Here is a 12,436-nt window from a genome sequence, read left to right on the forward strand (position 1 = left end):
TCCTCTTTCTTATTGCCAAATGTGCTTTTATAGCCCCACCTAAGCCATTATACTAGCCACTACACAAATACGGTACATGCTGCATCTGTTTCGTACTGATATCATCGTGTTTCTGAATGAGCAGAGGATAACTAAGGAGGAAAAGGATGCACAGATTCAACATTTCTGAAGTACTTTGATTGCAATGAGCATATAAGAGTGGTACTTTAGTAGTAGAATAAAGTTGCGCTAACCAAACATAAATTGTCTTGGATGTGGTTGGAATTTTCGGTAGACATTCAATTTCTGTACATAATCTGCTGTTCAAAGTTCTTTAAAAGGTCACAGAGACACTAAACGACATTTGTATATCTTCTTCTGTTTCAATGTTTCAATCAATCAGTACTCCCTAAAAGAGAGAAACTGTTATGTATCGTTGAATCGAAGCATTGTTTTGCATTGGGCTGAATGTGTTGACTTGAATAGAAAAATCGAAGGTTTTTAGAAGCATGACAGAATGAGGATATACTAGTGAGGTGGATGAAACCAGCTGTCCACATGTCAATTCCACCAACTACCTACAACATCTCATTGGCACCTCTTACGACAAATGCACAGATACGAACAAAGCAAACTGGCATTGCTTCTGACACTGGCAATGCGATGCAGCTGTGGGATTGGGCACAGAGAGCAGGGCTATCGCTAACCGCTAATCCTCATGTGTGTTTACCTTCATCACTAGGATTGTCAATACGCAGCATACACCCACACACCCGCCGCAATCCACACTTCGGCTAAGCCAAATGCAGCCTTCTCTCTTACGGCCTGTTTTATCGCCACGCTCAGCATCCAGGAGACAGATTGGCCCGGTATTGCTTCAAGGCCTCAGCTCAATGAGATTGGCTGCCGTTACCATCAAGAAAAGAAAAAAAAAACAGCAGGGAATGACTTGATTGTTTCTCTGAGATTTTCAAAATGTGTTTGTGTTCAAGAGGTACGTCACGTTTAATTGCCGGGCGCAGTTCGTAGTCTTCCCCCCCGGCCGCCTCGTAATGATCATCAGTTCTTCAGCTGAAAAGAAAAACAATCAAACGCTTCTGTTTGATGGCAGCAAAGACCTAGTGTTTGCCTGACACATTTTCTTTTTGCACATTTGCAGTATGAATACTTTGTGAAAGGTTTTCCCACATCTGAGGTAGAGCATTCCTCAATATAGTATACACTGCATTGGACCAGCACAATTTAATAACCCTATAGTTGTAAACTTGAGTCCAAAAGAAACCCTCATGACATAACGGCAGATCATTGCTCATGTCTTTAACATATCTCATGTGACTTATAATAAGTCCTCAGGGTTTTATTATTCTGCTACAGCTTTGTGATGACCGAGTGATTCTGAAGAGCGCACCAAAGACACTTTATGGTGCTATTGACCAGAAAGTGTGCTGATGACTATACAAATGGAAGAAGAACATACTGTAGCAACGTAACATAAAAGAACAAAATGGCAAATCATCTGCGCTCGGTGTTAATTTGAAGAAACAATCAGTAATATTACAAATGAAGAGTTGGTTATTCGCCATAAATAAAAATGTTAGTAGTACACAAGCAGAAAGATGGATTGTGGTCCGTACATTTGTCACGTTCAGGCGTTATGTTGAAACATTCATGCATTGAGTTTGTCAAGTACTTCAGCTTCCTCACACATTACAAAAATATGCAAGTTAGGTTCCTTGAAAACTGCACGAATGGTTGTTTTGTATTCTGTTGGTGCCCCGTGATTGGCAGAAACCTGTCCAGGCCGTACCCCACCTCTCGCCCAAAGTCGACTGGGATAAGCTCCAGGTCACCTATGATCATAATGAAGAGAAACAAGAAAATGAACGGATGAGTGCATGGTTTGAAACATAACCTGAATTTCGACAATGTCAGAATGTGCCGTGTACAACATCCTAAATCACCCGTGTGCTTGTTTAGGCCTGACTGCATCAAATCCTTTTTGCGATTTTTGTTCCTGTTTTACCGTATGTTAGCTTGCAGAATATAAATGATGTGTCGACACTAATACAGCGCACACTTGGACCAACTCCCACGCTAGCGCTCGCTCTTCCCGACGTGCGTTAATAATGCATTTTGACCAAGTGCATCGATGAGAGTAGATTGAGTTAAAATGCAAAGCGTTTGACAACAAAGTTAATTTTGTTCCGAGTATTTGGTTGTGCGCGTGTGTGTGTGTGGGGGGGTGATGTAATGGATGTCATCACAGTGGAGACAAGGGATCAGATTAGGGCTGTGCACATCTGTCAGCATGCAGCCATCTTCAACACCATTAGATTAGCGCTAATGAAGATACTGCGCCTGTGTCTCTATATTTGTGTACACACACACACACACACACACACACACACACACACACACACACACACAGAGAAAGAAACCCTGCTTGTGAGGGCATCCTCGCTCTCACATCAGTTGCTCATCTCATAAATCAGAAAAGGTTCCTAGGGATCGATTAAAAGCGGCCCGACAAACATTTTTAATAGAGACGTGGCGCTGAGCCCAACAAAACGACCCCGCAGCCTGAAATACGCACGGAATAATAAAAGTTTCATAAAAAATATTTATGGGCGCAAACAGCAAGAAGTGCAATGATAGCAAGAAGAAGGGCTGGGAGAGAATAGAGGGAGTTATAGAAAGAGAGAGAGTGGTAGAGAGAGCGAGAGAGAGAGAGAGAGAGAGAGAGAGAGACAGAGAGAGAGACAGAGAGAGAGACAGAGAGAGAGACAGAGAGAGAGACAGAGAGAGAGACAGAGAGAGAGACAGAGAGAGAGACAGAGAGAGAGACCGAGAGAGGGGAGATATATCTTGCGTGCTGCTTCAGCCTTCCTTTTAAATTAGAACAAGGCCGTCTCCTGAGAATGTGACATTTGAGCAAACGATGGAGAGATGGAGTTTCAGATGAGTGTGCAAGAGAGGAAGGCTGCAGGTTCTCCGTAGTGGGAAGACAGAGGGTGCGGCAAAGGAGGGATGGGTGGGACTGATGCAGGTTCACTTGCTAATGGATGGTGAAAAGTGACGAAGAGTGCAAGTGTGTATGTACAGTATGTGCGTGCGTGCGTGTGTGTCTTTAATGGGGGTTGGGTGAGGGGGTTATTAGCCGATCCTCTAGTGGCCTTTAATACATCGACCTTCATTAACTCGTGTTACTGCCTCTGTGTGTGTTTGTCCGTGTGTGTCTGTGTGTAATGTTCTTTGGTTAACATTCATTACAGAGTTTTTGTTTAAAGGCCACTAATCTAATGAAGTCATTATAAAATGGAAGAAAATCCTGATTTGAGCATTAACACATGACACTGAGGTGTGTTTAAGGACAGCACAAAACTGGACATTTGTATTGTTTTGTTTTTTCTGCATCTGTCCATCATATAACTGAGTCTAATTTGATTTACAGGCGCTTCTGGATACTCAAAGACAGTTGCGAGCTCACATCTCCAACTTCACCTTCAACTTGGGCTTTTCTGGCAAATTCTATCACACAGGTAAGTCATATCTTTCATAGTCAACATGTAAAATCGTAAGGACACAAACGCCCATGTTGAGAAAAATGCAAATACAGTGCTGCAATGGGCGTTAATTAGGTTCTGCAGAAGTAAATTATTACGAGTGGCCGAGTGACGCCTCGGGGCTAGTGGACTGCGCTGGGTTACTGGGTGAGGGTGGTGTCCTCTCGACTGGGTGGACGTTTTTTTTTTTTTTTTTGCAGGTTCAAGGCCAAATGCACCTGATTGCCAATTTGGCGGATAAGCATAGAGAGACTGGATTCTGCTCTGTTCATGCGCACAAAGGCACAAACTACCTTTTTGAACATGCCATCGTCAACATGTCTGTGAAATGACATTTTCCAAAACCACGCAAATTTATGCCCTGTTGAATTTGCCTTAGTCACAAAAATAGACCCTGAGATGACAATCATTCATATGTGACTATCATATCTATCTCCGTAGACACATCTGGTGCATTTATTTGCTTGATGTGAGGCCATTCACATTGATATAGCCTGTATTATTACATCAACTCCCTGGACAGTCCTTTCTTTTGTATCCCAGTCAAGTTCATTTATATAGCCATTAATCACTAAAGAGTCTCAAGGGTTTTCCTACAGGTGTTTAGGCGCTGCAAAGCTAGCCCCAACACATATCAGTCGCACTACCTGGCCCATTACCTTGTCCTGTCCTGTCTTGTCCTATTCTACTGGTTAATTGTTATCTTTTTTCCCCCCTGGGTTTTGGATGATTAGAAAACCCTTGTGCTATATGTCTGGGTGACCCCAAACTTTTGAACAGTGGTGTATTTTTGAGTTTATTACTTATATATCGCCTCACTTAACGCAGAAATTTCAACGGAATTTTATTGCACAGTAGTGCAGATCTAAATCTTCTCATCCTGCCATATCTAATTGGGAAGAGAGATATCCAATCCTTTTTTTGATGCTATCTCGGTAATTTGGAGTAAGAGAACCGGGGTATGCGAATGTGTGTTTGTGTGTGGGTCTGTAGCTTCAAGGGCATTTTTCACTCATTCAACCTGCTAAGAGAGGCTGACGTTGAAATAGAAAACAGTTTCGATTTGAAAGGATTAGAATGGCAAACAAATATGATAGAGTACATTAGCATATCATCTATTGGGATGGCACCACATTTCATCAGTGTGGTATCTGCCATCCATCTGATTTTACAATGCACGCCGAAGAGAATCCTGCTGCTTGATGATGAACTCTAACCTTCGGCAACATGGAGTTGCATGTCGCAACATCTGTCACACTGCATCCTTTTGTCCTTGTGTGTGTGTGCGCCCAAACATAGGTACCGTGGAGGAAGATGAGGGAGACGATTTACTGCTGAAGTACGTGGATGAGTTCTGGTGGTTTCCCCACATGTGGAGCCACATGCAGCCTCACCTCTTCCACAATGAGTCCTCACTGCTGGAGCAGATGGTGCTCAACAAGGAGTTTGCGTTGGTGAGATTGTTGTACACACGCATACACACATTTACACACACACTGCTTGGCGCTGTCTATTCCCTTGTCTTTCTTTTCTTTCTTGCGTCCTTGAAATCACATTTGCTTTCTGAACCACCTCTGTGTAAAATAATTGCCATCTCATTGCCACGAAGCACCTGAAGGCAGAAAAATATGCACTTCCACACAATAACACACACAGAAGCACACTTTTGTTCCTACAGTTGTATACTCAGACATGTTGCAGGATCAAGTTATAAATGTGAACAAAAGGTTTATTATGTGCTAGAAAATACAGCAAGTTATATTATGTTGGGCAGAATGGCATTGGAAGGAGAAATATATTTTCATAATGCAAAATAGTGTTTAAAGAGTTTTCTGTTCCATCTATTGTAACAAAATTACTAGTGTTGAAAGTGGGGTGTGTTAACAAAAAAAAACATATATTATTGTTTATTCATGCCGAGTGCAAGTCCGGTGCGTAGCATGGTCTAACTGTGCGAATGGGCGGGCTACAGCAAGTGTTGTCATTTTCGCATGCAGTTTAGTGCAATTAGAAACAGGCAGTTTGCGCTGTTGTGGGCATGAACACAGCCATATGAAGCGGCTTCTTTCACGTCCTTTAATTCACATTGTGAATGGTTGTCTGTCTCCAAATATGCCCTGTGATTGATTGGCGTCCAGTTCACACTGTCAGTCATGTTGCTCAAAATGTTGTTTCTTTGCAACTTGGAGCAGAAGGCTCTGCTGCCCCACACTGAAGAGAAAGGACACATAGGATCAATCATGTAATATTTGGACATAAACTTACTTAAAACACCTTCAAACCAAGCAATATTCATACTCAGCATTGAATACAAAATATGTCAAGGTTTTGGAAAAATATAGCAAGCCCTGAGATGTACTGCCTCACTTACCTCGAATGCAAAATCTCCGCTGCCCACAAATGTCTTTGACACACAAGCACCCCTCCGTGTAAACAGTTAACCCACTAAACACAATCAGCATTATTCCCTTCAGAGTTCCTTAGCCTCGCCTCATCTCCAGAGCCTTTCACTTCTCTCTTGTGCTGCGATAATTCAAACAGGAGCCCTTTGTTGAAAAAATGACCACAGATGCAAATGGGTTTAGTGTCGGGAGCCTCGCCTGACCGACACTTTACTAATCTCCTAAATCCAAACAAATCTTAATACACCCACGGCTAATGGGGCATTCACCTTAATGGTAACCCAGGAGCCATTTTTATCTCTGACTATTTAATCTGAATTCCTCAAGGTAGGATGCTGTTATTGCTGTGCTCTCCTTGCCTCCACTCTGTGTGGATGTATGTGTGTGGAGATCATTTGGATAGCCATACAGGGGTGTCACACATAAACTATGATACAGCGAGGTTGGATGTAGGTTCATGTTATTGAAGGTGAATGTGATCATAAAGTGCAATCCTTAACCTTTATTGCACACACACTCGGCTCGCTCATCTTGTGATGGCGTAAGTGGGTGTGCGGCACGGCGAAGGACATTTGTCTACAAGGTGCTCCCAGAAAACATCCGCCCTCGCAATTGGGCTCTAGAACATATCTATTTTTAATTCCCGTTTCTCGTAGATGAAACTCAAACATTTTGAGTCCAGTAACCCCTTGCAAGATTTTTCCAAGGTCTCCCTCATTATTCTGACGTCAATTGAAAATAACGACCATGTGTGATTCATTTGATATGTCACAACCGCATTTTAATTGGCTCATAGCTAAGGTAGAGAAAAGACATTGATTTAGTGTAACTATTTTATTGGCATGCACTTAAAAAAAGGTCAATAAATTGTCTAAATTATTTTGCAGACCCCTAACCATGACTTGCAGATCCACACGGGTCCCCTGACCTCAGTTCGAGAACCACAAAGTCAAAACTGCCTTTTCTGTGTATTTATTTACAAATGAATTGTGTGTGCAGCAACATGGCATTCCAGTGAATATGGGATACGCAGTGGCCCCCCACCACTCGGGGGTCTATCCGGTCCATCTGCAGCTTTATGAGGCTTGGAGACGAGTATGGAACATCCGGGTGACCAGCACGGAGGAATACCCCCACCTCAAGCCCGCCCGCTACCGCAAGGGTTTCATCCACAGTAACATTATGGTGAGCACATACCCATGCAGCATCCACACATGTAGTATAAAGATTGAATAATGACTCCATATATTTTGATTTATTTGGGTTGCCCACAAAAAAAGGAAAATATATTCTTTCCAGCTCATTCAACAGCATTTGAATCATCTTAAAATTCTTAAAGCGGCGAAATGAGAGACGACTTACTGGAAAGAGACAATCGCTCGGTCGAAACATTGTTTGGATAATTCTGCGGCGTAAAATGTGACTTACTTTGATGCTGCCTGCTCATGCAGCGATTGTTTCTTGCATCCTTAAACTGAAAATCAATGATCGCATGTGTCTGTGTGTGTTGGATGTAACCTTGGTGTGTTTGCGCAAATGTGTTATATGAATTGTTTGACCTTGACGAACCAAGGCATCTTCCTCTGTGCTATAATTCAATATTTAACAATGGCCAGTGTGGGTTAAGAGGCGAGCAATTCTAGTCTATACAGTATGTGCATTGCTTCATGAGAAGTATGAAGGTGCTTCACCAACAAGGGGCTTCTAAATAAGCACATCCGACAATTCAACTTGTTATTGTTGTTTCCTCTGAAAATGTCTTCTATTGATGGGAAAAAAAATCAACTAAGCAAGACCGAGATCCTTGTGTTTAGTGTTTTTTTGTCTGCCGGAAAGTTTGAAAGGCAGCATTTATCTTTCAATATTGTGAGCGGTTTCTTTATTTGTTTGTTTTTGTACTCCCTTCCAAAAATTGACCATCATCAGGTTTTGGGCCACGTTTGCTTTTCGTCAACACAATCAGGATCTCAGAACACCCGCTACCAATTAACATTTTTAATTTTTTTTAATTTCATCTGCTGATGTTTGTAGCTCCTCCTCCTTCATTAACATGTCAGCCAGGCTCTCTGTCCAGACAATTGCTCCCTTATCCAGAAGGAGGGGGACAATCACCAAAATGACACAAAAATGACTGGTTTCTAAGAGAACACTTTGACCTGACAAATGTAATTTTTAAAATCTGCCTTTATTTCCTGGGTTTTTGTTTTGATGTTGAAAACAACAGCACTTAATTCTTAATAATACATCGCTGACACTTGAACACATCATGTGCTGTTGATTTACGATTAGTGTCATTTTCATCCATTAAGCAACTATATTCAACACCAAGTTCAACAAAAACAACAAAATGTGGTGAAACAAATTACTCACACTAGTCCTTTAAATTTAAAACATGTCCACATAAAAATAACAACACAACAAGCGATCCAAAAAAAACCACAACTCTCTAAATAACTCTTACATTTGCATCCAAGAGTTAAATAAGTTAGATTTCACACTCCTAAATATAAACCAAAACAATTTACAATACAGTTTAAGACTCACATAAAAATGTGTTATCACATGGTGTTTTTAATTAAAAAAATGTTTTGGAACCAGCCACTTAAAGCAAGACGTTTAAGCAATCGAGCAGACACAGGAATATTGATCCACTTTTCTTTCTTGTTCAATTAATTGGCAGAATTCATGGGACTAAAGCGTGACTGTTAGCTTAATTTGAGAAATTATCTTATGCCAACACCGCCCACTCGGCTTTTTGAATCCTAATGTGTCGTAGCAGTCGGAAAATAAAACTAGTAGAAGTATTGCTAGCCTGAATCGAACGACAACCTCCCCGCTGCCGGTGTTCTTTTACAGTCACTTCCTTCTCATGACCTCATGTGATGAAACAGCAAATTTTGTTGTTGGCTTGGTTGATGTGATCATTTTTGTGCAGAAATAGGATGCATCAACTATAGGCCCCTGTAGTGATTCTAATGCGGGCAGTTTGGTGACAAATGAAAGAGGCCTTCAAATTCAACGCTTCATTTACACGCGGCGGGATTGTATGACGCGAAAACCCCTGAGGGCAAGATTACTTTTCTTATATTGCCCAGCACTTCAGTGATACTGCAGAGTTGCGGTTATGTCGCGATAAAATGTGATATCATCCATATTTAGCATAGATCCAGTCAGGTAGATAGTAAACCAAAAGGCCCTATAACCTCCATTTCACCCTATGTTTTTGTAATTTCTCTCGATCCGTCTCTTCCTGTTGTGCCTCTCACTTCATCTTTGATGGCTCAGAGGAGGACAGGAAGTCATCTTAAGGTTGTAAAATTGCTCTTCGTGTGTCTGGGAGCAGATTGAGAGACGCCCACTGGACCCGCGGTATCAGAACAAATCAGGCTGAGATATGGGAGATATGGGATTGTGTGCCAGCATATGTGTGTGTTTGTGTGCGCCCATGTGTGTTTGTGCACCCATGTGTCTTTTTAAAATGTACTATATCAGTTTGAGCTATAGCTCTGTGGATAATTGGTTTGGTGAAATAGTGCTGAGTGTCTGAAGCTCTGGTGGCCTTCCATCTCTCTCTCACTCTCTCGCTCTATCCAAACACGGTCTCTCTGATCTGTGTGTGTCTGTGTGTGTGTGTGTGTGTGTTGTCTGAGAGCGAGAGACTGCAGTATTAGATAATATTGATCTCTGAATATTGCAATGATATCTTACTTTATACTATTGCTCTGTTTAATTCTTCCCACATTCCAACACTTGCACATCAGACGTTCCATCTTCAAGGTGATGCAAAGTGAGACCTTGATATCACCTGACAAGCATGTCGTCATCCGTACGGTGGAAATAACTTTTGCGGCTCATCTGTAGTCCTCGCTCAAACACAAAAGATAGGCTGACCTGTTTTTGATTGGGCAGACCCTCTCGCCACAGACATATTGACTTGTCATCACATGAAACTAACAGCATTTAAATGCTACTCCGTTATGCGCCTCATTGCCACCACCTTTCTGGAAGTAATGCGCCTAACATGCCATCCGTTGCGCTTGATTTGATGTTGTTTGAATAAGGTCTGAGCACGGCTGGCAAACCGTCGCTGGGTTTGATGAAATTCTCATCTGCCATATAACGCGGCACTTTACAATATCCGTGACCTGTCCTAAGGTACACATCACACATTTTGAAAATTGCTGCATGCCAGCTTGACATTGGAGCTGTGTTTCATCTGTTCATCTGTCCGCTTTTTATGCCCTTTGATGAATTATTTCTGCGCTGACGAATATCTGCTTGACATGTTTGTTGCCACATTGGCGGGCAATTTGTCACCGCAACGTACGAGGCTGCCGCAGTAAATATAAAGCGACTCAGCATTTTGTGAAACACGTGCATCTGGTGGAGAATGAGATGAAAAGATTAATGCTGCTCTAATTAATGGCCGTTAAATATACAAATAGACTAAGTCTAGCGTGACTGTCTAATGAGGCCACCATCGCTTCCTAAATATAAATAATATAGCAGGGCTCTCAAATGCAATATTGAAGAAAAACAGAATTGATTTGGAAGATTAATAACCTCGTCCTTGTTTGACCTTTCTCTTGATTACCATCCATGTCAGCAAGACTGTTTAATATAAACTTTTATAGAAACTTAGTCAAAGCCAAAACATGTACTTAACATTGCTGATACAGTAGCTGAAGTGAAACTTGTCTCAATGAATGTAAAACAATTTTTTTAGAGGTACAAGTAGCTATAGAAGAATTATTTGTACAATAAATGATAAAAAGTTGATGTTTAAGCAGCAGTGGCTGATGAAAGGATTTGAGTGTCTTTCACAAGAGTGTACCAAGGACTTGTTCCTGCTTTGAAATGTTAAGAACCAAAGATGCAACCTCACCTTACTGACGCACTTTAATATCAGATTCAATGAAGATTCAAAACATACCTTAATGTTTTTAATAATTACTATGCTCTTTTCTTTTCATTTAAATCTTTTTGTTTTTTTGGGTCTTGCACTTTTTGCTTTTAATTTTTGTAAGGAACCTTTTGTTTCTTTACTTTGATTTGAAATAAATATATCTTGAATTACAATTTTAATTCTAAAATTTCAAATATTTTTTATTTTAATTATAAAACTTTTTACTGTTTGTTCTGGTTGTGACAAACGTCTGCTCCGACTTCACCTCAGTTCTACTTTCTACTTCTACTACTTTCAGTTGAGTTAATCCAGACCCCTGAACTACCTTGCCTACCAATATCTAATCTCATCTGAAGTACTAAACATAATTAAGAAAAGAAAACATATGAGAATGAAAACCCACATATGAATTTTAAAATAAATCCCACACCTTCCCACAATAACGTTGCAAGTAGCAAAGATCATTACAATAAATATAATTTGTTTGTGATGTAACAGTGTTGACTTTTTGCATAAACAGTGTAATAAACAGTTGTCTTGAATTTTCAAGACAACTTTTTCCCATTGATTTATGTATCTTTGTGTTTGTGTTTTGCATAGGTGCTACCTCGTCAGACGTGTGGCTTGTTCACTCATACCATCTACTATAAGGAATATCCCGGTGGGCCTAAAGAATTGGACAAAAGCATACGAGGAGGAGAGTTGTTCCTCACTGTTTTGCTCAACCCAGTAAGTCCAAAAATACACTATATATCATACTTATGTTCACATGAGGATTGTCCACTCTTGTTTGGATCGTTGCAAAGGAATAGAGCTTCAAAAAGGTCCCCTGCTTTTTTGAGTGTGTGACTTTTTATTTATTTTGTTTCGTTTGTTTGCTTTGTGTGCGCGTGTTTTGTCGTCTTGTTCTCACCGATGGCTTCTCGCTGTGAAGATGTGTTCATCTTTCCAATTTAAATTAGGTCTCACCGCAGGGTGGGTTGCTCTTTCCATCTCTTAAACACACACACACACACACACACACACACATGCCCCCGACACATGCTCAAACAGAACAAATTATTTCGACACATACTGCTGTGTGTCAGTTCAATTTATTTGTACTTTTTTCACTTGTAATTATTATCTGACGTGTATGTGACAACAATTGCCGACAGGCATACAGAAGAACCGTCAGCAAGGCCAACGTGGAAAAATATATAGAATACTTCAACACTGAAAGGTTTGTTCTGAACAGCCTTTGTGGAACACAAAAGACAGCATTCAGCACTGTGCTGACCTTACCTGAGGCTAGGCAACAATAGCAGAAGGTAGTTAAGGTAGTTGAGCTGTTAAGCGTGATGTGTTCACGGGCCATTCAAGTCTAGAAAGCCTTGTTGTAAGTTTGAAAAATAACTCTGGCCCAATGACAGTTGGTATTGACTCAACATGACCGCTACCTGACTCAGAATAAGCAGTTTAGAGGAAGGTTGGTTGGTTTATAGATGTCAGTGATGCACATCTCGAATAACAAAATTCTCAAGGCATTGAACTGATCGCAACTGGGTCGCTCTGGTTGTCTTCGAAGATGTTTCGCCTTTCATCTG

At 40.9% G+C, this 12,436-nt stretch overlaps 1 protein-coding gene across 2 annotated transcripts in view; it reads left to right on the plus strand.

The window, feature by feature from the left end:
* The window catches only part of ndst3 (N-deacetylase/N-sulfotransferase (heparan glucosaminyl) 3), a 36,570-nt gene that overhangs the window by 8,789 nt on the left and 15,345 nt on the right, over positions 1 to 12,436 (plus strand). For both annotated transcript variants that reach the window (XM_037253907.1, XM_037253898.1), the window contains exons 3-6: positions 3,431 to 3,518; positions 4,842 to 4,996; positions 6,944 to 7,129; positions 11,451 to 11,579. In XM_037253907.1, the coding sequence (XP_037109802.1) occupies positions 3,431 to 3,518; positions 4,842 to 4,996; positions 6,944 to 7,129; positions 11,451 to 11,579 (558 nt within the window). The remainder of the gene's footprint in view (positions 1 to 3,430; positions 3,519 to 4,841; positions 4,997 to 6,943; positions 7,130 to 11,450; positions 11,580 to 12,436) is intronic.

This window comes from Syngnathus acus, chromosome 1 (assembly GCF_901709675.1).
Source record: "Syngnathus acus chromosome 1, fSynAcu1.2, whole genome shotgun sequence".
Taxonomy (NCBI): domain Eukaryota; kingdom Metazoa; phylum Chordata; class Actinopteri; order Syngnathiformes; family Syngnathidae; genus Syngnathus; species Syngnathus acus.